We start from the raw sequence: 26,029 nt of genomic DNA, 5'->3' as shown, positions 1-26,029 counted from the left end.
CAGGAAAGGGTAAGGATGAGCGAGTCTCCCCACCCCAGGACCATACCAGTCCACGGGTGGAGGGGGGGTCTTCTCCATCCGCTGCCTTCTTCCTCTGCTGCCTTCGGGTCTTCTTCCTCTGATGTCTTCTCCTGAATTTAGCTCTCAGTTCACAGTTATGTGAGCTACACTCTCTGTCGTTTTTTATTTTTTTATAGACACAGGGCATGGACATCTGGAGAACCCACCCCCTTGTGACATCACTGCCGGGGGCATGATGGGGTGGTGACATCACAAGGGGTAGGGTCTCCAGATGAGAACCGGAGGAGGGAGAAGAATCAGAGAGGAGAGAAGACCCTTTGGAGCTGCTTTAATAAAGAACTCTATCAAAAACCTGTGCACTGTTTTTGTTTTTATTTTACTCATTCACATAGGGTGGGGGGCTGGGATCTGGGGGCCCCCAGCTTTTGGTAAGCCCCCCGCCTGCAGACCCCCCGACAACCACTGCCCAGGGTTGTTGGAAAGAAGCCCTTGTCCCCATGAGCATGGGGACAAGGTGCTTTTTGGGGGGGCACAGCCCTCCTGCCCCAAAGCACCCACCCCTTCCATGTGGACTGGTATGGTTCAGGAAGGGGGGGGTGCTTACTTGGATAAGGGTTTTGTATGGATTTTGAGGGGGACCTTTTTTTATTTTAGCATGGGGTTCCCCTTCAAGATCCTCAAAGTACGAGTGGGATCAGTTAAGATGGTGATCCGACTTTGATCTGACTTCAATGATATTCAATGGGCTGATGTAGGACCAAAGTCGCACCAAAGTAGTGCATGAACCTTTTTCAGAGTCGGACCGACTTGTGTCGGTGCAGTTAGGATGGCTCTCATAGGGAATCATTGATTTACACACATCATGCCACATGTGCTTCCAAAGCGTTTGTCGTACCAGTGTGGACCCTGCCTGAATGACCAGATGAAAAACGCAATTGTTTAAAGCTGCGTACACGCGGTCTGAATATTCTTGCTTAACCAGCCGACTGTTCCTCCCATAGCATCGGAGGTAAAATGCTGCTATTTTTAGTGGCGTTTTACCATTGGATTTGCCACGCATTTCAGCTGCTAGTGGGGCACTTTAACCCCCACTAGCGGCTAAGAAAGGGTTCAAACCGCCCCCAATGCGCTGTAATAGCAGCGTTTTGCCGGCGGTATAGCCGCGCTGCCCCATTGATTTCAATAGGGAGCAGCAGTGGAGGAGCGGTAAACACTCCTTCACATTCCTTTACCGCTCCAAAGAAGCTGCTGGCAGGACTTTTCCTGACGCCCTGTCAGAGCACCGCTCCAGTGTGAAAGCCCTCAGGCTTTCACACTGGAGACAATGGAGCAGCTGTTTGAGGGTGGATTGCAGGCGCTATTTTTAAGGCTATAGCGCCTGCAAAACGCCCTCAGTGTGAAAGGGGTCTTCGAAACGGCTTTTGTACATGCTGAAAAACCAGCATGTGGGGGGTTCAAAGGCACAACATAAGAAATCGCTGCACTAGGTTACGCAAAAAAAAAACACCCCTGATGGAAAAAAAAAATCCTTGTGTATGGCCAGTGAAATTTATGAGAGGTTTTTTTTTGAAAATGAAAGTAGTTTCTGAAAATATGGGCCAAAAGCCCAAAAAAAATGACTAATGTTGGGAGCAAGTTTTAACTGAAAACTTCTGTGGAAATGGCAATCTGCCGATTCCAGGAATTCCTTTAAAATGTACAGCTATTTGACAGTAAACGTGTAGATAAGATCTCGATTCTCTGTCTGGAATCAACGTAATGAATAGTAATCCAGGTTGGCAGGAAACGACAGCTGCATGTAGCAAAACACCAAAGACTTTATGCTAAGGAAAAATAAATCATAGTTTGTATATGGGTAGCCATGAAGGGAGCATAAAGTATGTCTCACAGAGATTGGCAGACAGTGAAAATCTCAGTACAAGATGACAATGGTTTTTGAAAGAATACATTTATATTATTGTCTTACATAGCCTGGCATAACAGACCCAGCTATCAAAATGAAGGCACGATCAGGTCATTGTTGGTCACCATATATTGCGTGCCTAACTCTATAGTTCATCTATTTGATTTTTTTTTTTTTCATGCCCATTTAGATAGTTATACTTAAAACAAAGTTTTACCCTACACTTTACTAATTTCATCTAAGTTCTAAAAAGCATAGTTAGGGTAGCAAAATAGTGAAAATTTTCAATTATGAACTCATTCACATGGAATCACACATTATTGCAAAACAATAAAAAAACAAAAATGTACGACACACACGTGTATATGGGAAGCATTTACAGTGGGTATAGAAAATAATCACTCCCCTTTAAAATAATCTTTTTTTTTTGCTTTGCAGCCTGAAATGAAGACCGACACAGTTTTTGTTTTATCTAGCTGTATTTTCTCAGTGCAACTTATAACATCCAAGTGAAATATATAAAACACCAACATTTCAGAAAAAATTGAACTCAAAAACAATCACTGAGTTGGAAAAAGGATCCCCACTCACCCCACTCCTAAAAATGACTTGTAAACTCAATCAGGTGCAGCTAATCACCTTCTCAATGGCACACAAAGCCATTTGACCTTCAACTGTGATCAACTGTGGTCAGCATGAAAAGAGCTTTCCTGGAGTATTTCAGTCCTTGGCAGTTAAATGGAAGCAATCAACTATGGGTGGCAAGGCATTGTGAAAAGATAGGCACAAGTCAGGAGATGGAGACAAAAAAAAATGTCAAAGGCTTTATCAATGCCTAGAAGCACAGTGAAGTCTATTATTAGGAAATGGAAGGTATTTGGTAAAACACAGACCCTCCCTGGATCAGGACGTTGCTCCAAAATAGATGAAAGGAGCCAGGAAAAACTGGTCAGAGAGCCTACCAAGAGGCCAAAAGCAACTCTGAAGCAGTAGCCAGAATTTATCACAAAGAGTGGTCATTGTGTGCATGTGACAACAATATCACAAAATTTTCCACAAATGTGACTTGTATGGGAAGGTCGCAAGAAAAAAAAAAAAAAAAAAAAAGACACCCCTCAAAAAAAGGCCACATGCAGTCACGATGCTTTTCCAAAAACACACCTTGAAGATTCTGAGGCCACATGGAAAAAGGTGTTATGGTCAGATGAGGCTAAAATGTAATGGTTTGGTCTCAACACCAAACCATTTCTGGCAGAAATCCAATACAGCTCACCATACAAAGAACACCACTCCTACAGTAAAGAAGGGAGGTGGTAAGATCTTGTTATGAGGGTGTTTCTTTGCAGCAGGGACTGCAACACAAGATAGAAGGAAAAATGGATGGGTCAAAATACGGACAAATTTCTTGAGGAAAATATGCTGCCCTCTGCCAAAAAAGTGGTCAATGGGAAGAAGGTTTACCTTCCAACGTGACAATAACCCAAAGCACACAGAAAAAATGACCACAGAGTGGTTAAAGGAGAAAAGGGTAAATGTCCTTGCATGGCTTCGTCAGAGCCCAGACTTAAACCCCATTGATAATCTGTGGAATAACTTGAAGACTGCAGTCCACAAACGGTCACCATCAAATTTAACTGAACTTGAGCAGTTCTGCAAAGATGAGTGGGCAAATGTTGCAAAGTCTTTATGTGTAAAGTTAGTACATATCCCAACCAACTAAAGGCTGTAATTAAAGCAAAAGGTGGTTCAACAAAATACTGACACAAGGTCAGGGCAGCACAGTGGTGTAGTGGTTAGCACTCTCACCTAGCAGTAAAAAGGGTCGCTGGTTCAAATCCCAACCACGACACTACCTGCCTGGAGTTTGCATGTTCTCCCTGTGCCTGCGTGGGTTTCCTCCGGGTACTCCGGTTTCCTCCCACAATCCAAAGACATGCAGGTAGGTTAATTGGCTTCTGTCCAAAATTGGCCCTAGTATATGAATGGGGACCTTGGATTGTGGGCTCCTTGAGGGTAGGGACCGATTTGAGTGTTCAATGTACAGGGATAGGGGCAATTGTAGACACTCACTCAGGTTGAACTGGATGGACTGGTGTCTTTATTCAACCTCACTAACTATGAAACTATGAAACTATGTGGTGAATCCTTTTTCCAACTCGGTGATTCTGATTTTTTTTATGCCATGTTGGTGTTATAGCTTTCAATTGGATGTTTTAAGTTACACTGAGTAAATACAGCTGAATAAAACAAAAATGGTTTCTGTCTTCATTTCAGCTACAAAGCAACAACTTGTGATTATTTTAAAAGGGGCAATTCTTTTCTATACCCACTGTAAATGATTGTGCAAGAACAAATTGTAGATGCAACATCACTAGGAAAGAAGAGATAATTAAAAAAGAAGAAATATTCGTAGATGACGAGATGTACCTGCTGCTCCTGGGATATATCGCTCTGGGTACAGGTCAGTGAGGAACAGGCTGTTGATGAGCGTTGATTTTCCCAATCCAGACTCACCTGGAAGTAAAGATATATTTTATGTGATAAGTAGCAATAGGCATTAAAGCATTTTAATGCCTATGCTGAACACCAGGCAAACAGCTATATACATACAAGGGATATTTATAAAAAAATATACATAACAAGAGAAACAAATGATTTGTACTAATGTCCAGTCAGATCTGAGATTCACAAAAATCCTGACAAACTGCAGTTTGATAACACATATAGGTCTTGTTTCTACCACAGCCTGTGACTGGACGGTGAAGAAGCAGCTGCAAACTTATGAGCTCATCCCTCTGTCAATCGGCTCATTCTTCCCATCAGCATGTTTGTTGACACCTGACCAATGTAGCACAACCGATTGGCCCTTATTCTTATTCTTCTTTCCCTAGTGTGCTGTTCAGTAGACTGCAAGATGCAGATAAGTCAAATTCAGGGACTTACACTGCTTAAAAAACAAACAAAAAAAACACGTATTGATGTATCAATACCGAACTGCACTAATTTGTCTATTTTATATCAGCCTGAAATTGAGCTTTAACCTTTTTTCTGCCACCAATGTATGCCATACGTCGCTGCCCGGGGGGGGGGGGGGGTGGGTGGTGGGCTGGGGTTGTGGAGGTGGTGTGGTGAGCGGATAACGCCACAATTTCCATGTCAGCCAATCAGAGGAAGCCTTGTACTCCTTAAGAAAAAACAAAGCAGCGCTCAGCCCAAATCAATTTTGTTCCCGCAACAAGACAGGAAGTCCTTGTCAAGCCCTTGTCCTACTGCCGCCACCCAGCTGTCACAACATGTGTATGAGTTAGTGACGGATATAGTTCCTTTGAACCAGCTTGGTCCAAATAAACTATTTTAAAGTGACAGAAAGCTGGAATAAGGCTTTAAGGTCTGATAATGAAAGATAGAAGTGAAGTGTATTAGTTGTCATGCACAGCTGCTCCAGAGCCTGATAAATTCCTATGTATTTTCTGAAAGCAGAAACCCTAATAAATGAAATGGTATTAGTTCATCATAATTTTGTACATTTATCAAACTCAAACATTTCTGATTTCACGAGGCCCTGGTGATGTAACCAAGGCCTCATAACTATATCCTGGGAAGCTACTGTCACAGTTCAAGAGAGTTCTAGGTAGACAGCAAGGAAGTAAAAAAGGGACAGATTAATCTGCTCTTCAGTGAAAATGGGCACCATGAAGAGAATGGGGAGGAAAAGAAAAATAAGGAATGCAAAAAAGCTTTTGCTGTAATTTTTACGATAAGGGTCAAGTTCTTCTTTAGTGGTTGTAAACTCTCCTATAGTACTTTTCTTCATTTAAAGCATACTGCATTAACTTACACATAGCTTGATTTTACATTACCCACAGCTGCACAGTTGTCAGAAATCGACCTCTGTCGCCTGCAGTGACAGAATTTGTGCATGCGCCTTTCTGCTCCTATTCATGGTACACTTGGTGGACTGTCAAACCCTTTACAAAGGTACCGTTTGCCAACGTCATCAGCAGTCGACGGCATCCATTTTAATCCCGCGAGAGCTCCAGCACTTGCAGTCCATTTAAACATCTGGTCTGGCCAGCAAGAAATGCGCGGGATTATGGCAGGAAGGGCGGAAATATACTCCGCTATGAAACAGGATACCAGGAGCTGACATGGCGCAGGCTGCTGCCGTTAGATAAGGAAAGTAAGAAAAATTTACATAAAACCTGACATGAAAAGGAGAATTGACAAGACAGCGTGCTTTGTAATGTTTGCAAGTATTGCTTCAATGATAAATGTGGATTCTGTGGGCTGAATTTACTTCCTCTTTAACTTTGTTGACATCGCATAGGGAGCTAACAGCCCCTATGTGATAGCATAATAAAAAGTCCTGCTTCAAGGATAAGTTCAGCTTTAGTAACCTCATTGACAGTGTAATATGTACCAACGAGATTACCAATGCTGCAGCCCCAATCACCAGCAAATGTGACAGCAAATAAGGATTACTCTTCTTGCATCCACTGACATACTTTAAAAAAAAGCACAGCTGTGCGGGGCTCCACCCACACAGTCGCATCATTCATTCACAGCAATCTGTGAATGAACTAACTAAAAGTCCCATCTGCCACTGCGGCAGATGGCTTGAAATTCTCATTGAACTACCAGGGTGCTCATCAGTACCCTCATAGTTCACCGACACTTCTGGCAGATAATTAATTGCCTGTCGCAGACAGCTGTCAGAAGTGTCTGCAGGAGCCTAACACTGCACCTGCGATCTACTGTTCTTACAATGCTTTACGACTCTATCTTAAAAAAATAAATAAATGCACATTTTGGGTTACCTGCAAAATCGTGTGAATTTTTTTTCTTCTTATTTTTTTTTACAAAAGGTGAACTTGGCCTTTAAGGAGAAATCAGGTTTCCATTAGACTCCTAATATCACCTGTGCACCCCAATGAAGCTGACCAAGCACAGGTCATGCTTCATCAGCTTATTCCCCAGAAGTGCTGCAGGGAAAGTCAGCTCTGAACCCAGAACTAACAAAATGCTCATTACTTCTGCATTCATTTATCGGAAAAGAGAACAGCAAACTGATGCCTGCTGATCTCCCTCCGCTCTACCCACTGACACTCGCCATGCTTGTTCCGGGCTCAGAAGTCGAACAGCAGAGCTCAGAATAAATGGAGTGGGGAAATCAGTGCCTTCCACCAGAAAGCCATCAGTCTTAACAGCTATAAGCACAGTCACAGATGCTATAGGAGTTAGAGGTGTGTTTACATGTCTCTGCAACCAGACGCCGTTTATAAATGGCCCCGTTAGACAAGTGGCTAAAGTTCAATTTGACTGTAAGAGCAAATTCTACTGGTGGCCAAACATGCATTGAGTTTTCATGCTTACAGAATTCCTTCTCCTGAAGCCAAACTAGTACAAGATAAATTTGGAGGTTGTTAGAGATTACTGCCAGTACAATTAGGCACCACATCATCAAAAATCTTTACTGATTAAGTTTCAAAGAGGAAAGACATTTTTCTAGGCTGCATTTCACATATTTGTAAGAGAATCTTTGGGTCCTTTCACACCGACGATCCGTTCAGGTCCGCCTGTCAGTTTTTCAGGCGGACCTGAACGGATGCTCCATAGAGTTCTATGGAGCGTCGGATGTCAGCGGCGACATGTCCGCTGACATCCGAGCCGCTCCGATCCGAAAAAGTGTGATGGAGGAAAAAAGCTATTTTTTCATCCGTCATTGGATCGGATGATGACAGGCTCTGCGGTCCGTCGTCACCCGATCTCCCATAGGGGAGAGCGGCGATGTGACAGGTCCATCCCTGCGCAGTGTTCAGAGACGGACCTGTCATCTTCCTGCTCAGCGGAGATCGCTCCGGTGATCCCCGCTGAGCAAGCAGATATCCACGGGGCAGGATCAGCACTGATCTGTCCCATGTGAAAGGACCCTTTCAATAGTAAAATGATTCTAGAGATATTGCAGAGATATTCCAGCATATGCAGTCCCAATCCATGTCAGCAAAATTTGGAACAGTTTGGTCATTTTTCTCCACTTACCAACCACCATGAGGGTGAATTCAAACCCTTTCTTTACTGATTTTCTGTGAACTTGGTTGGGAAGGTTGGCAAATCCAACATAGCCAGCAGAGTCAGAAAACTAGGAAAGAGACAACAGATGTCCAAATATTGTTACAAAGATATGTGGAAAAGCAGTATAATTAAACAGCTTCACAAACAGTGAAATGTTGTTATAACTTTCACAAAAGGGAACTCTTCATACACAACAATAACTCAGTAAGCTTATCTGTGAGTGATAGTCTTTTAGCTTTAGAATGGCTTATACAGAGGTAAACCATTTCAAAGCTGAAGACTACCACAAAGCCGGCCATATATAGATCAGAATTAGGCCAGTTCAGCAGGGAATGGCTGAATTTCATACCATGTATGGGCAGGCTGGTTGTATAGTTGATGTACCAATCGACTTCTGCCTGGTTAAAAAATGGGTCCCCCGGCAGCTTTAAGCCATTATGTACTAGTAAGCACTGCATACTAGTACATTATGACAGACTTACCTACAAACACAGCCCCCTAACACTGCAATCTCACTGCTCTCCCTTGTCCCCGGTAACGTCAATCTTTGCGATCTTCGGCGTCGTCACTCCCACGCATGGGAATCACTTTGCAGTGGCACACAGAGAAGGCTGTAAATATGGTCCGAGCAAAGAAAAAAGCTACGAATACTGTTATGGCACCTACCTTTACTTTTTCTCCAGTTTGAGACATACTGCGTCAGGTAATTTTTTTTCTAACCTAAAAGAAAAAAATTTAACTGTAAAAGTAATCATAACGTTTCACAGAGTAAATACATCATTTTAAAGCCCAGCTCTGGGAAATGCGAAATTTCTTCCTTGCAGCGAGGCTGGCAGCAAAAGCATTTTTACTCACTGGATTCTCCGCCCCCCCCCCAGAAAATGGCGCACCCCATGCTAAAGAAGCGGATTGCCCCTTGGTGCCTATGTCCAGTTCAAGGCTATGGACCCTGCATCAGTCTTGACAAAATCCAGACCATAGATCACTAGAGCTACGAGGGGGAAGACGACATGGGGGCCGGTCCAGCAGTGCAGAAGATTGGGTAGGTAAATCTACTTTTCTCATGCCCCCTAGACCCAAGACAAGCAGTTAACCCTTGCAGCGTGGGCACAGCCCCACTGTGTAAAGGAGAATTTTCAAGTTTACTAGAGGTGGGCTTTAACCGTTAGTAATTGGTATCACCAACAGGAAGAAAATAGCTACGAGAGGGATAACTTGCTTGTATCACCAATATTTGTTTATGAAAGTGTCCCCTCTATACATTACCAGATTTAAATAGTTTTTTTCTGTGGCTATCATATATTGTGATTCTGTAACCTTTTTTATTTGAAGATAAACATATCAATAAATAGTATTAAAAAAATGACTTGCCTCCGATTTCTAAATCCTCCCTTGGAACATCATTTTTAGAAAACCCCAGATTTAAGCCCGCTTTTTGTTGTCCCAATGGCTTTCAACAGTGGACAGACAATCGATAAAGTTTTTATACATTCTTCACCTTCATGTCCTTTTCCCAAATTCAAGAATTTGAATTGGTCCCTTTTTTATAACACTCATGCCCAACCTCAAACAATCACATATACTACCTATGAACATAGTTGCCATAAATCTCCTCGCGGGAAAGGTCCTTTTTCTACTCTTTATAATCATCTTGGTTCCATAATTAACGTAGATAAATTAACTTAAATGACACGCTGGGGAAAGGAGCTGGGATTACAGGTCTTGACATTGAGAATCCATGTGGCTTAATCTTCAGAAATGTACTAAATCCTTATTACAGAAGACGGTAGTAAAACACTTTACCAGATACTGGTACTATACACCTCACCATTTACATTTCGTTTATCCACAGGCCTCTCCATCTTGTTTTCGTGGTTGTACCCAGCCAGGTACATTTTTACACATATTTTGGTAATGTGGAAAACTAACTCCTACATGGCAAGAGGTGTTTACTCTTATTAACACCCTGGTTGGCAAACAGGTTAACTTAACTCAGAACTGTCTATTAAATAACATTCCTGACTTGCCCTCATCTTCAGTCAATTTAATACATACTATATATATTGGGCTATTGCCCTACATTGGAAATCAGCAATAGTCCCTTTCTCACAAATTATTGCAAGACTAGATGATATTATGTTAATGGAAAAATACTTCACACTATCCATGCCTCTAAAAAACTATTTGATCCCAAATGAGATCCTTGGCTCTTATATAGACTTCCAAATGACAGCTAAATCTGTAGCTGCTGACTTTGAATAAATGGAAACTTACCTGTCCAGGGATCCAGCCCTGACATCCTACCTGTGGGCAGCAAATGCAGCTTTCAGCTACTCACTGCACTTTGTGAATGGTCCCACAGTCTTCCAGGACCTGTGACATGTTCCAGAAGAATGTATGGAAGGAGGGGAGAGGAGAACTTTTGCTCAGAAGTGGGGCACCTGTCAGTCAAAACTAGATACTCACTCCCCCATCTTCAAAACAACATGCCAAGTTAGGCAGAGGAGGGAGGGAGGATGACTTAACAGAAATTTCCCTTTTGGGTTCCATTTTACTTCCTTGAACACGTTAACAATGCGGTCCTTTTTTCTAACCTCAGTACCTTATCGTCTGGACATTACGTTATTTTTTTATTTTATTTTTTTTAACATTTAGTACCCATTTTGTACCCTATATTATTGTATTTTTGTTTTATATACTTGATTATATTTTCTAGAGATGTAACATATTAATAAACAGTTGATATAAAAGTCTACACACCCTTGTTAAAATGTCTGGTTTCTATGATGTAAAAAAAAAATGAGACAAGGATAAATAATTTCAGAACTTTTTCCACCTTTAATGTGACCTATAAACTGCACAACTCGGTTGAAAAACATACAAGTCTAATGATAAGCATGCACACCCTCTTATAACTGGGGATGTAGTCGTGTTCAGAATTAAGCAATCACATTCAAACTCATGTTAAATAGGAGTCAGTACATGTGTCATCATTTAAAGTGCCTCTGATTAACCCCAAATAAAGTTCAGCTGTTCTAGTAGGTCTTTCCTGACATTTTCTTAGTTGTATCCTACAGCAAAAGCCATGGTCCACAGAGAGCTTCCAAAGCATCAGAGGGATCTCATTGTTAAAAGATATCAGTCAGGAGAAGGGTACAAAAGGGTTTCTGAAATTATCTTTGTCACATTTATTTACATCACAGAAACCTGACATTTTAACAGGGGTGTGTAGACTTTTTATATCCACTGTATATACTTCTTTGTGAAGACTATACAAAACTTTATTGTCATGGGTATGTCCCAAACCTTAACCTACTGCCTCTGATTTTATTTAAACTTTAATAAAAGTTTGTAAAAAATAAACAAACAAACTAGGTTCTGGTGTATCCAATATTCATAATACAGTGCCATGCAGATTTTAAGCATTTATTAAAGCCAGCGTCACAACTTTGCACAGCCGTAATGCACACACAATACCATACACGTTTAGTGTGCAGTGGTGCCAATTTAGAATTACACCTCAGCCCACTGAAGTGACGCACCTTGTTGTGACCACATTGTGGTACACTGCAATGATAAACAACAAAAAAGGGTCAGATGCAGTTTAAGGTGAGTCGTGGTACATTAACACCCTATTTAAAATTGGCTACCCTAATGCAAAGCACATAAACACCTTGTGACCTAATAACACCTTAAAGCGGCGTTCCACCAAATTTATACACTTCCTCTCTATGGTATCTCCTGAGAGCAACCTTTCTGCAAAGGAAATTATTTTTATTTATTTTTATTAAGGAAATACCTTGATCTTCTTACTCCTGCACGGCAGTCCCCACCTAGGCAATTATGTCACTAGGCGATTCCCAAGGGCTCCTGGGATAGCGGCATCATGTATCCCAGGAGTCCTTGCAAAAATCTCACACTGATCGACGGGACCATCAGGAGGACGTCTCGTCATTCCGACTACACCCACACAAGGAAGAAGTCAGAATAACGAAACGCATCGGAACATGGCTGTACAGCAACCAGGAGTGACACAAGATGCGATACCGGAAGTGACGTTTCGGCGGAGATGATTTTGGTGTGGGTGAGACACTGCATATCATATGCTGGGTCTGTCATGACTGCGAACTGCCAGTCTTATGCTTCTGCATGAGATCCTTACATTTGTGTATATCATGTACATAATGTGAGTTTAATGTTTAAAGGTTTTAACCATTTTTAATAAATTTGGTCAAACGTTACTGCCCTATTGGAGTATTTCTTTGCTTTACACATGTGGATTGTCTAAAGATTGGAGATTGAGATTAACAACTGTAACTCTTTAAGGGGCTGATGCTTTTTTGCTGAATATGAGAGTGTAAAGCAATTATATCTGGTGAGTTGACACCTATAGGGGAGCGGTGTCACGTGGTGTGTTGGATGAGTCTGCTAAACAGGATCCCTTGTTGACAATGATATTGAACATTTGGATTTACATTTTTTGAGGACTTTATGAACTTTTTTGGATTGACTTTTTCTTTATTCACTTATTCACTGGGTGATGTGTACAAGTTTATGCTTGTTACTTTAGCACCATTAATTACCGCATTGTTTAGCATGGTAGCCCTTTTTCATAACGTTTTAAACTGCCGATAAACATCAAAAATGTCTCTGATTTCTGTTAGAACAAAGTTTTTATAATTGGAACCACCAGTCAATCATTTATTTGAATCTTGTAATGCCGGTTAAACGCACACAGCCATGGGTAGCAATACTGAAATCTTAGCACTACAACGGTCAGTAACATCTCAAGCTGAACAATGCTTGAAGTAGAGACAGAAGGGGATGCAACCTCTTCCTCAACTCCAACCGGGTGACCCTTTAACGAGTTCCAAGACCTGGCTTTACACCAAAAGGTCCCCAGAAATCTGAACATATAAACACCTCAAGTTCAGCAACAGTTTAGAATAATAGCACTGTGCTCCTGTGGGGTTTCTCAAACATTGTCAAACTCAGCAGCACGTTGAGATTAATGGGGAGAACCCTTCAAGCCAACATTCAAAGATTACAGACTTAGAAAGATAATATTCTGTGTGAAACCAATCATTCCAAGAAAAACAATGCACAACACCAACTATAAAGTAAATCCAGATTTAAAGAGAAACGTCAGCCAAAACTTCTGGAGAGATCCCTGTGTCAGTGGATTACCGGGTCAGGAGATTTATCAGGGACACAAAACAATAAAAACAAGTTATAACGTCTCTCCAACTCATCAATAAGGAAAATAATATAAGAAAAAAAATCTGGGCTGTAAGAAACATTACTATATGAAATACATTGAAATACAAAAATATAAAAAAAAAAAAAATGTTCAATGGTTATTGGAATTTTACTAAAATCCTACTTAATGTGGAAAATTAAAAAAAGTTTGGGAACAGGCAGGATTATTAATGCAGAAAAGACACACAGGGGGTAGATTTACTAAAACTTCAGAGTGCAAAATCTGGTGCAGCTGTGCATTGTAGCCAATCAGCTTCTAACTTCAGCTTGTTCAATTAAGCTTTGGAAAAAAAACCTGGAATTGGTTTCTATGCAGAGCTGCACCAGATTTTGCACGATACAGTTTTAGTAAGTCAATCCCTATATCTCTTCTACATTAGTGTTTATTACCTGCCTATCCACCCCTGTACAAAGAGTTTCACACATGAAGCTCAGTGTACAATTTCAACACTACCGTGGTAACTGAAATCCCACACATGCGTGAGTGAGGTCACCTCGGCCCAGGACAATTAAATCGGCTGGGGATTTGTACCTGGGAGCCGCCTTACTGGAGATTGTCAATAGCCGATGGGGAGCTCCAGGACCCTACAGCGTGGGAGTGAAGGAGAGTATAGTTCTGCTTTAAACTAGTGCAATCAGCTAACGTTTAAGCTATATGAGTGACCCCGCCAGCACCACTTGAGCACCAGCACCACAAAAGTTAAAGCTGAGCTCCACCCGAAAGGTGGGGAGCAGGTACCTGTTTTTGACAAGTACTCGTTCCCACTTCTGGACGACTTCGCTGGGGGAGGGAAGTTTGACCCCCTCCTCCTCCCACCGCGCCATTCACAAAGCGCAGCAGTAATGAGCTGGCTGTGAGGCTGCAAGGCTTTAAAGCAATGGTGGCGGCAGCACCCAAGAGACAACTGAAAACTCAGCTGGGGTGAAGACACTGCTGGATTCCTGTATGGGTAAGTGCCCTAATACTGAAAGTCAGCAGCTATAGTATTTGTGGCTGCTGACAATTTTTTTCTGAAGGAGCCCGGAGCTCCGCTTTAATTCAAAAATCGACTGAGCCAAGTAGAAAGTTCTTGGCTGAACAGTGACTACGTACTATCAGATGCAGTCACTGTTCAGGCAGGTGCTGCAGATTGCTGTCTAGAATGAATGGAGTAATATATATTGATTTTCTATCATTCAGCCACAGACTGAACAAGAGAAATCTAAAATGTATGTTACATCACTCCTCATTCTTGCTTCAAAAAATTGAATGTGATGGAGACAACTAGATGGTGTTAATCTGCCGTTTCCAGAGGAAATTCATTAGACCCCATGTAAAAAAGTTCCTGAAAAGAAAAATTGTAGGCAACGGACATAAAACAGGGTTAATGGAACTTTTAAGTAGACTAATCCCACATAAGTGCGACACATCAGCTGCAGAGAAAAATAATTCAGGAGAATGCTTTAAATTATAATCTATCATAACCACTACAGAATCAACTAATGGTGCTTGCACCCAGATAACTCAGGAACTCGGAGCATTCCCAGCGCAGCAGGATGCCAGTCTGCGGAATATCATTTCCTGCCATACATCACACAGTGTGAAAGGAGGTCTGCTGCCTTTCGGGTTTAATGGAACCTGGTAGGATTAGAAGTCTACAAAAAATTGTTCTGCTGAGCTAACAGTGAAGAAGGGTGCACTATATGAGGTGCTTTCAATCTTATAGGCTCCCTGCTCAGACACAACTATAAGACCACACAAGAATGTGCAAAGCAAGCACATAGAAAGCTTAAAGCACAGCACTACTCAGCCTGACTCCAGGGAAAATGAGAAAATCATATACCAACAGTACACTCATTTCAACATGTTCATAGCAACAAGGTACTTTAATAATAGCTGGTCCTGGACGTGTAGCAAACTACTTTACAAGACAGAAAATAGTATTCCTCTTGTGTGCTTATTACAATGAACAGGAAAATAGAGTGGTAAGAAGACATGAGCCTAAGTGCTCATGCACACGGACGTTTTAAAAAACTGGCTGCAAAGCTAGCTCCGACGCCTGCAAAAATCGGCGTTAAAAACTTGATTTTTAGCGCGTTTTGCATTGGCGTTTTTGCGCGTTTTTTAGCGTTAGCGTTAAGTAGCGTTTTTAAAGAAACACATCTCTTGGCTATAGCACTCAGAAAACAAAGAAAATATGTTGCGCGTTTGTGCGCGTTTTCCCGCGATTCGCGTTTTTACAGCTCTAGCTCCGCGCCAGGGAACGCACTGGTCCTGGGTTTTTTTTACAGCTTAAAAACGCCTATGCCATTTGCAGCTCAAAAACGCCTAGGTGGGCATGAAGCCATAGACTAACATGGACAGGCCTTTTTAAGCTGCAAAAAACGCTCAAAAAAGCGGCTGTAAAAACGTCCGTGTGCTGAAAACTCAGAGTATGGAAACACTCAGAAGAAAAATAGATTTTTTATCGTTTTCATACCCGTTTACACAATATATATATATATATATATATATATATATATATATATATATATATATAGATATAGAGAGAGAGAGAGAGAGAGAGAGAGAGAGAGAGAGAGAGAGAGAGAGAGAGAGAGAGAGAGAGAGAGAGAGAGAGAGAGAGAGAGAGAATCAATAGCATTGTATGTGTGTATATATATATATATATATATATATATAAATCCCAAACACTATGCTGTAAAGAAATTTGGCCAATTGACCATCTAATAGTTGCACAGGTGATTCCTGTTGTACAATATAAATGGTTAAAAAACACACACACACACACACACACACACACTTATGCACATATATCATCACCAGAAAACCACTTGCTTACCTGTTCTAGAAAAGATCTATTTTTCTGTTCCGTTGCACCCCTCTCAATGTAAAATGGGGGGGGGGTTGGCATGTTGTGCTTACTGTGGGTGGTACAACTTCGCAACTTTCCAAACACTATCTTCACTTCACCTCTACCTAAAGCAGCACAGTCCATCGCTCACTCACCACATCAGTGCCTTCCCATGGAATGGTATATAAGTTTAGCGTTAAAGCCAGACTCCACCCAAAAGAAGAAGTTCCGCTCTTCCTCCTCCACCTTTGGACCATATTTTTCTTTTGGGGGAGGGGGGGGGTAGCGGGTACCTGGCTTTGACAGATACCCACTCCCCCACTTCTGCAGCCACGGCGTTTGAGCCCCCTTCCTTCCCCCGCAGCCTTCTGAGACACATCAAATTTCTTAATTTCAATGGGCTGCCCTATCCTCAGAAAGAAGCGCTAAATAAATTTTGAAAATCGCGCTGCAGCAACGTGCGGTGTCACGAACCGTTGGTGCATCATAATAGCACCGCCACGGCATCTGCTAAACAGACACGCGTTTCTCTCATGTGTCAGGATAGCGTGGGATTGTGTGCACATTCCCAGCATGCAATAGGGTGTACTTAGACTAGCAGATGTAGATTAACTTGACTGACAATCTGAACTCCAGCTAACGCCTTATAAGCAGTTACATCAAACCGTTTTTTTATATATTTTTTTCATTTTTGGATTTACATTAAATAAATAAAAGCTTATCATTGCAAGCACCCAGAGATAAATTGTTTGTTTCAACCCTCTAACTGCTACTAAAGGAAGTTGAAAAACAACAGACGTATTGTCTGGATCAATCAGTTCACACCTAAGAACTGGTGAGCTGCAATAGTTTTTGGGTTTAATAACCACTTTAAATCATGGCAGGATCACCAGTTATTTTAAAGAAGTGGCAAATTTAAAGAGCAATTAAACCCGTTGATTTAAACTACATGTGAACCCAAACTTTGTAAAACAACCCATTCAGATTAAAATAGAAATAAAAAGGCAAAACTTGTGTGTACATATGAAAAAAATAAAAATAAAAAAAATAACAAAAAAATAACTTTTTCCCCCCTTTAAAAAATAAAAAATAAAAAAAATTATCACATAACCTCTGTTTTAAGTTGCATAAGGTGGTCAGGAGTGCTGAAGAGGAGAAACAGCAGTACACTGGTCTTCCCAGTGAATGGCTGTGTGGGAAGTTGTGTCGGGACAAGTATGATCATTTTAAGGAGAGCAGGTTGAGATCTCAGCACAGTAGGAAAACCGACAACGCTGTGATCTGATGTTTAGTGTGGTCAGTGTTTAATAGGAAAGCAGAGGGACTGGTAGTTACACCAGGGATTTCACACAAAGGAAGCAATACAAAGAGAACAGGATTTTCACATTTTTACAAGTACATGGTACAGCAGCATAGCTCCCAACTGTCCCCAATTCAGAACAAAGTCCCACTTTCCTCATTTGTCCCTCATTTTGGTTTGATCTATATAGTTTCATATAAAATGCCTTTTTATCTTTCAAAAAGTGTTTCTCAGTGCTAAACCTTCATAGAATTTCTAAATTGCTGTATCTGTATCTCTAAGCTTCAAAAGCCAGTATAAAGGAATAGTAGTGGTAAAAACAAAAACAAAAAAACAAAACAAAACACTTGTGGGTTTAAAAGGGTTGTAAATCCCCACGGGTGAAAAACTTCTTGTGCTGCAGCACCGCCCCTTCCCCCCCCCCCCCCCCCCATTTTCTTTCTTACCTGAGCCCAATCATTCCAGCGATGGGGACAAGCACAGAAGCTCCAGCCGCTGTCTCAGGTCCTCAATGGATAGATTGTTAGCAGCAGGAGCCAATGGCTCCCACTGCTGTTAATCAAATCCAGTGACATGGGAGCCAGGGGGCGGGTCCAAGTCCTGTCTGTGTCAATGGATGCAGCAGCAGGACTCGGGAACATGCCCACACGAGTGGCCCCATGGAAAATGGCTCTCCGTGGGGGCGCTAGAGAAGAGGAGGAGCCAGGAGCACCGCCGGGGGTCCCCAAAAAAAAATAAAAAACACAAGCTTTACAATCACTTTAACCACTTCAGCCCCGGAAAGATTTTCCCCCTTCCTGACCAGAGCACTTTTTGCGATATAGCACTACGCCGCTTTAACTGACAATTGCGCGGTGGTGCGATGTTGCATCCCAACAAAATTTAGGTCCTTTTTTCCCCACAATTAGAAGTTTCCTTTTGTGGTATTTGATCACCTCTGCGGTTTTTATTTTTTGCGCTATAAACAAAAAAAGAGTGACAATTTTGGGGAAAAAAGCATTTTTTTTTTACTTTTTGCTATAATAAATATCCCCCAAAAATATATAAGAAAAAAACGAATTTCTTTCTCAGTTTAGGCTGATATATATTCTTCTACATATCGTAATAAGCGTATATTGATTGGTTTGCGCAAAATTAATAGTATCTACAAAATAGGGGATAGATTTATGGCATTTTTATTATGATTTTTTTTTTATTAGTAATATCGGCGATCTGAGATTCTTTTCGCGATTGCGACATTATGGCGGACACATCGGACACTTTTGGCCCTATTTTGTCATTTATACAGTGATCGGAGCATTAAAATACACTGATTACTGTGTAAATGACTGGCAGGGAAGGGGCGGGGCGATCAAGGGGTTAAGTGTGTCCTAGGGAGTGATTCTAACTGGGGGGGGGGGGGATTGTCTCACTAGAACATGATAGAAGCAGTAGATCTCTGTCATGTTGCTAGGCAGAAAAAGGAAATGCCTTGTTTACATCCCCATTCTGCTGCTCCGTGACACGATCGCGGGATACCAGGCAGACATCGAGTTCACAGGACCCGCGGACATGCTCATGGGAGTACGCGGCGTGCGTGCCCCCGACGGCGGCTCGCCCACTATGCCGTGATTTAAAAGGGGACGTACCAGTACACCCATTTGCCCAGCTGTGCCATTGTGCCGACGTATATCATTGTGTGCTGGTATGCAAGGGGTAACAATTTTTTTATGTATAATAAATCTTAAAAGGGGCATAACAGGGGGTGTGTCCTATGCATACATACTTTTGCTAATAGGTGTTCCTCTTTGCCATCTCAAAAAGTTGGGAGGTATGCAGCAGGCACAGGAGCGTGAATATGAAATGTTGGCTTAACACATTCGTTACCCAAAACCATTCAAGGCATGTCACGAATGCTAATTGTTACAGTTATTGTGGCTCCATCCATTCATCAAATGGCTGGTGTCAAGGATAGAAGGGTTTAGCTCTGCTTTAAAAAGTTTGAAAATTACTTTTGATGTTAACATGTATAAACTTGCTAAAACATTTTATGGACTGGGTTTAGAGATACATTCAAAAAAAAAAAAAAAAGAGTGAAAAAGAAGTGGAGTTCCTTATTAGGGGAAAATAACTGGCAAATAGATAACAAGGTATATAAAACTGACATGTATTAAAAAGTCATTAAAGTCACTTCAGAGGGTGTTCTTTCTGACAATGAGAACAATGAAGCATTAAGTGTCCCCAAGGGGCCCATACTTGGATATGTATTGTCCCATACACACTGTTCTTAAACACCACCTTTACTAATCAGTGTGTCATTAGAAGTGACGGCGGCTGGCAGTGATCTCATTTTACGCACAATTCAAGCCGCAACTACGCACGTGCAGGAAAGCACGAGGAAAGAGGGGAAAAAAATAAAAGGAATTGGTCTCATTTCCTGTGCTCGTTCCAGGAAACAAGAAGTAAACTTTCTCATCAATGTCTGAGTGTGATTTTCCTGGTCAGTGTGACCATAAAAAAAACATGGAAAATTTTGTTACACAAATGCAGCTTCGCTCCTACTGAATAAAATGTCACCAACCTGCAGTAGCCATTTTCTATGAATTCATTATTTTACTGTACATTTTTATCATAAAAAAAATAAAATCAAAAATACCAAAAGGTGTGGAATTGTTTTTCCATGAAGTGTCTAGAATGCAGACGGCATTAAAAGTATATAAAAAAAAAATCTTTTTAAAAATGTTATTACGTCTAAGGCTAGCCATACTCCGATTCAGATTTACCAAAATCATGTAGTGCGAGGGCCTGCCTGATTTCATACAGATTGGAGCGCTTAAGGTTTGACCTCATATTATATGGTTTTGGTAAATCTAAAGGAAAAAATCTGCTTGCTGCCCGCCCACCATCAAGTGACGGCGGGGCAGTGCAGCTCTCATTCTGGGATGATGTCATATAATAGCATCCCAGAACGGCCACTCTCGTGCACGTCCGCAGCTCTTTAACCATGTGATCAGCTGTGTCCAATCACAGCCGGTCACATGTAAACAAGGAGATGCCGGTAATCGGCATCTCCTCACAGGGGGACATCTAGGGATGTAATCAGGGCAGTGATCATCAGTGCCCTGATTACAATAAATACAGTGTCAAAACAGCGCCCACCATTGCCAGCATACAGTGACCACCAGTGGCAGCAAGCAGTGCCCACAAGTGCCACCAGTGCCCATTAGCGATGCCAGTCAGTGCTGCCCATCACTGCTGTCGATCAATGCTCTTTAGTGTTGTCCATCAGTGCCACCCATCAATGCCAATCCGTGCCGCCTATCTGTGCCCACCAGTGTCACCCAACAGTGCCCATAAGTGCGGCATATTAGTGCCTCCTCATCAGTGCCACCTCTTCAATGCCCACCAGTTCAGCCCATCAGTGCCGCCTCATCAGTGCACATCAATGAAGGCAAAAAATTACTTGGTTACAAAATAAAAGTAAAAATTTTTTTCAAAATTTTTGGTCTTTTTTTTTTGTAAAAAAAAAAAAAAAAAAAAAAAACAGAAGTGATTAAATACCACCAAAAGAAAGCTCTATTTGTGTGAAGGTAATGATAAAAAAAATGGTTTGGGTACAGTGTAGCATGACCATGAAATTGTCATTCAAAGTGCGACTGAAAGCTGAAAAGTGGCCTGGGCAGGAAGGGGATGCAAGTGCCTGGTAGGCAAGTGGTTAAACAGCATGGAATAAACAAACCCTCGCTGTGTTCTGACAGCTGAACACCCTAACAGATGTACCCATCATTCAGCTGACAACTTTCCACCCGACTCCTTCAATTTTGAAATGGACTTCTGTTGTGCTCCATGGTGCCAAACAGGAATCAGCTGAATATGGTGCCTTGTGTAGAGCCAGCCTAAAGAAGTATTAACCTGCTTGTTTAGAGGGTGCCAGATTAATAATAATAATAGATTGTATTTATAATGCACTTTACATCAAGAGATTTATTTATTTTATTTTATTTTTTTTGGGGGGGGGGGGGGTTAAACGCTTTAAGGTAAAACAAAACAAACAAAAAAAAAACCCATAATTTCCCTCCCCCTTCTTAACACTTACCTGAGCCTGCCAGTGATCCAGCTGAGACAGCACTGGCTCCCACTGTCAGTCCAATCCTGTGAAGAGGGGGCGGGCCCGAGGGTGTGCTCCAATAGCAAGCTGCTTGCTATAGGGGCACACAGAGAAGGAGGAGCCAAGAGCGCTGGCCAAGACCACCGCACAGAGCAGGTAAGTATAATATGTTTGTTATTTTAGTAAAAATCTAACCTTTACAATCACTTTAAATGCTGTGGCTGCATTCATTTTCTATTTGTAGGCATTTTCTGTTTTCACCTGGTGATCTGGCCAACTCGCTGTATTCGAGTACCTACACTCTGGGTGAAGGAGCAACAGAGACACCTTTGCACAGCAGCATTGTTCATTTAGGAGAGGGTAGAGTTAGATGTGCTAGCAGATTTAAATACACTAACAAATTGAAGCCAAACTCCAGCTAATACTTGATAAGCAGTTTCACCAGGTTTTTTCTCTTTTGGGACAAAGGTTTTACATAAATAAAAGCGGACTAGTTAGCATAGGCACCCGCCAGTCCTAAATGATTAGTCTCAACCCTCAGGTTGTTGTTCTGTTGAAATGATCTCATGAGTCGTCTGCTGCTCATTAAGGGTCCAATCACAGACTGGGGGCAGGGAGGTGATGATGATGCAATTCGTCTGGCAAGTCTGTACAAATCTAAGCCCTTGTACACATGGTTGGAGATTCCGACAACCAAATCCATTGGATTTTGTCAGAAACTGTTGCATACACACGGTTGGACAAAGTTGTCGGAAAATCCAACGTGATGACGTTATTTCGTTACGACGGGACTATGTTCAGGCTAGTAGCCAATAGCTTTGATGAAGGAATTTGATCTGAGCATGCGTGGCACTTTGTCCGATCGGAATTCTCTACACATGATCGGAGTATGTCCGATCGGAGCATTTTGTCGGAAAATATTTCCGGCAAGTTGGAAAAGTTGGTCCGACGGATATTCCGACGGAAACAGTCCGATGTAGACCACACACAGTCGGAATATCCGACTAAACGCTCCGATCGGACACATTCCGACGGAATCTCCGACCGTGTGTACAAGGGGCTAACAAGTTAGGCCCCTTTCACACGGGGCGGATCAGTAATGATCCGCCCGTGATGATCCGCTCGCTCAGCGGGGATCGCTCCATTGTCCCCGCTGAGCCGGCGGCGGACAGGGCGGTCTCCGCACACTGTGCGGGGACCGCCCTGTCAGCTCTTCGCTCTCCTCTATGGGGATCAGATGAGCACGGACCGTCTGTCCGTGTTCATCCGATCCGCTCTGCAGACGGATAGAAAAATAGGGTTCCTCCGTCTGCAGAATCGGACAGTAGCGGAGGCGGACGATATCGGGTGTCTGTGGATGTTCATCCGCAGACACCCGCTATCCCATAGGGATGAATGTATGCCCGTATTTCATCTGCAAACGGATGGATGAAATACGGACATATCGTCCGTATGTGTGAAAGGGGCCTAAGGTTCCCATCTGTGTGGGTGGTTCCCGCTACGGGTCCGCGCCTGTTTTCACAGTTGCAACCACCCACACAGAAAAAAGCAGGAAATGTGTGTGGGTGCCACTAATCCCTCCTGCACTGGGAACTGCACTGCACTTCCTGTGCGGGCTGCGATTCTGTACATGGAGCAGGAACCTTTTCTCTGCGTTTCAGGAGGCTCTGCAGCTCATTCAGCATCAGTGTGAACCTGGCCTTAAACCAGCTCCCATATATGTATTTCAAGCTGTAATAGAGTTCAAATTGAACTGTTAACTATACGTCCTGATTCATTATTTTATCGCCACCTCAAATGGCATTTTTTCTGCTACCCTAAAGACAACTAAGGCTTCTTGCACATGATACTCCTGTTTGAGCATCTACTTTTTCAGACTTTTTTATGTGCACGTATTTACATGCATTTTCGTGTATATGGCTTTGCGCATTTTTGTGCTAATTAATGCATGAAAACATTATTCTCGTGTTCTCATTCTGCACAGTATGTAAATGGACATTTGCGCGCATTCGTGCGTATTTGCGCGCATGAGGCCTAAATTTTCTGACCAAAAGAGTAGATTTTTAGATTTATTTTTCTTATTAAAGAATGCACGGCGCTTGTTTACACGCCTGTGTGTATAGGCACATTACAAATCAATGGACTGTATTTTAGCTCAGTAAAAAATAAAAAGAAATAAAAAAATAAATAAATAAAAAGCTGTACTGCGCTTTCAAGCTGCAGCGTGTAAGAGACCATATAGAGCTTCATGGCTAATGGCAGCCAAAAGGCAGAGGGCTAGTAGGGAATAGGTTAGAAACCCTGACAGGTTTTTACTCCTGTCTCTATTCCCCATTGGGTAGTATTTTCTTCTCAAATTGTCATGGTGACCATTATCACAAGCACATCAATGATGGGAATGGAAACCAACATTTTTCAGGTGTCACTAGAACATGAATACAGGAGTTTCTTCCTAAAAGGGACACCTGTCTAAGATGGGAATTCACCTCACTTTGCTTTCCTCTCACTTTCTTTGGATCTCTATGTTTTGCCATACTTCCAACTACATTGGAACAACGTGTACAATCCATACCATAACCGCCAGCATTGGCATCAGTGGACACAATAACAGCCCCCAGCTTTGGTAACAACGTCAGTACTATTATACACCCCTGCAAATGGTGGTCAGTGAGTTGGTTACATGCTTCCACACTGTTCTCTCTCCCAAACGAGTCCAGGAATATACTAGTACTATCAGGAGTAAATAACTCTGCATAGATCAGTGAAAATTGCAGAAATACCAATTGCCTCCCTGAAAGTAAGCCAAATGTCACTCTGGGAATCTTCCATTTTAGGTGTGTGATGGTCACCTAAACCAACATGAGTATCATCTCAGCATGGCAGTCAATGAGCAACAATCTAATCCCATCATACATGCAGCAACCTTTGTGAGCCAATTTACTCATCTCACAGGACAGCAGGCATAAAAGCAGTGCCAAGGAAAGCTTTTGCCTGACATCACCCTTAGAGAAGAAAAACAAAAGTTCTCCATACAGGACCCCCTCCAAAACAAAACATAAAAAGGAAGTGTTATACAGCTGGTACCCCATGCCCCACCCTGTGATAACAAAGAAGTGAACAGAAAGTTCTGCCAAGAACTAGAAGGTGAGGGGCATATGCATAACCAGTTAACCCTTCAATTGTTTCTGCATATATAATTGTGATATTTTGAAAATACAAAAGAATGTTTTAACTCAGTAGGCATCACTTATTATAAGAGCAGCATGACCTTTTTTTTTCCTTGGCTTCATCCTCCTAAATAATCAGATGGGCCTCCACAGCTGCCAATAGATACAAATGTGCACTTATAAATACGATTATAGTAATGTAAGCGATTTTACTGAAACTTCCCTTGACAGCTCTAATTTGCAGGGAATACATCTTTAAAGTGTCTGTAAAGCCTGAAGGTTTTTTACCTTCATGCATTCTATGCATGAATATAAAAAAAAAAAACTTTCAGTACGCAGCTCCTCTAATACTTACCCAAGCCCGATCCAGCGATGTGCAGAAGAGCAGCTGCTCTGCCGACTCTGCCTCTTCATTGGCTGAGACACAGCAGTGGGAGCTATTGGCTCCTGCTGCTGTCAATCACAGCCAGTGAGGAGGGAGCTGGGGGTGTGGCCGAGCCCCATTCTGTGTATCTTATGGTTGCACAAACAACAGGGCTCTGGAGGGAGCTTGCACGAGTGCCCATACACTACCAATACCGAAAAAAAGGAAGGGGGGACGTTCACTGGCCCAGTGCTTCAGCAGTAGATTTTGCCGTGCCCACGAGGCTTGGTCACAGAAGTCATGGGGTATGCTATGGGGGCATCCAACAGGGGGCAAGAGCCCAAAGTGCCAGCAAGGACCTAAGAAGAGCTAGATCTGGGCTGCTCTATGCAAACGTATAACGTGTTTGTTATTGAAAAAAAAAAAAAAATAAGCCTGGAGTATCACTTTAATATAGCGAGAAAAAGTTATATGCAATCCCTGTACGTACCTGTAGCACATTAGGTTTGTGTTTCTCATGACCAAGTTTCTTCGGGCTAATTTAAACTTGCTTCAAAACATGGTTTCAGACAGGCTTTGTTAAAGCTCTCTGAACATCAGTCAAAGCTCCTGTCACTAAATAAAATGGTTCACTTACAGTCCTGTTTACACCTTGTGTTTGCTTTGCTTCAGCTTGGCTTCAAAAATGATAACCACTGTCACTTTAGTGGTGCTTCAAAGCATCTTCAAAGCCTCCATAGAAGTCTATGGCAAAGCTCGCGTGAAGCACCTGAAGCTGCTTGCTTGAAGCTTCTGAGAGGCTTTAATTTTGCTTTGTTTTGTAGAAATCAGGTTGGAGATATCAACACAAACACAGGGCATCTGCCAAGCTTCGAAAAAGCATCACCGAAGTAGCACTGAACCACATGTTGAAGCAGTAGGCGCTTTACTGTATGTTGAAGTCAAAGCAAGTGTAAACGAGCCCTTATTAAAAAAGACATGCCAGGTTCAGTTTAACATAAACAGAAGAGCTTTCACAAACA

General features: G+C 42.1%; 1 protein-coding gene across 2 annotated transcripts in view; it reads right to left on the bottom strand.

Annotated features, from left to right (window-relative positions):
* The window catches only part of LOC143940382 (septin-2), a gene marked incomplete in the record, with an annotated part of 169,806 nt that overhangs the window by 121,374 nt on the left and 22,403 nt on the right, over nt 1-26,029 (bottom strand). For both annotated transcript variants that reach the window (XM_077461657.1, XM_077461656.1), the window contains 3 exon segments: nt 4,352-4,438; nt 7,964-8,063; nt 8,663-8,716. In XM_077461657.1, coding sequence (XP_077317783.1) covers nt 4,352-4,438; nt 7,964-8,063; nt 8,663-8,689 — 214 coding nt within the window.

Source organism: Lithobates pipiens, unplaced genomic scaffold (genome assembly GCF_037356315.1).
Source record: "Lithobates pipiens isolate NorthernLeopardFrog02 unplaced genomic scaffold, aLitPip1_a1.2 Scaffold_3, whole genome shotgun sequence".
Lineage (NCBI taxonomy): Eukaryota > Metazoa > Chordata > Amphibia > Anura > Ranidae > Lithobates > Lithobates pipiens.
The sequence above is the reverse complement of the archived record's forward strand: the minus strand, read 5'-3'. Positions and strand labels throughout refer to the sequence as shown.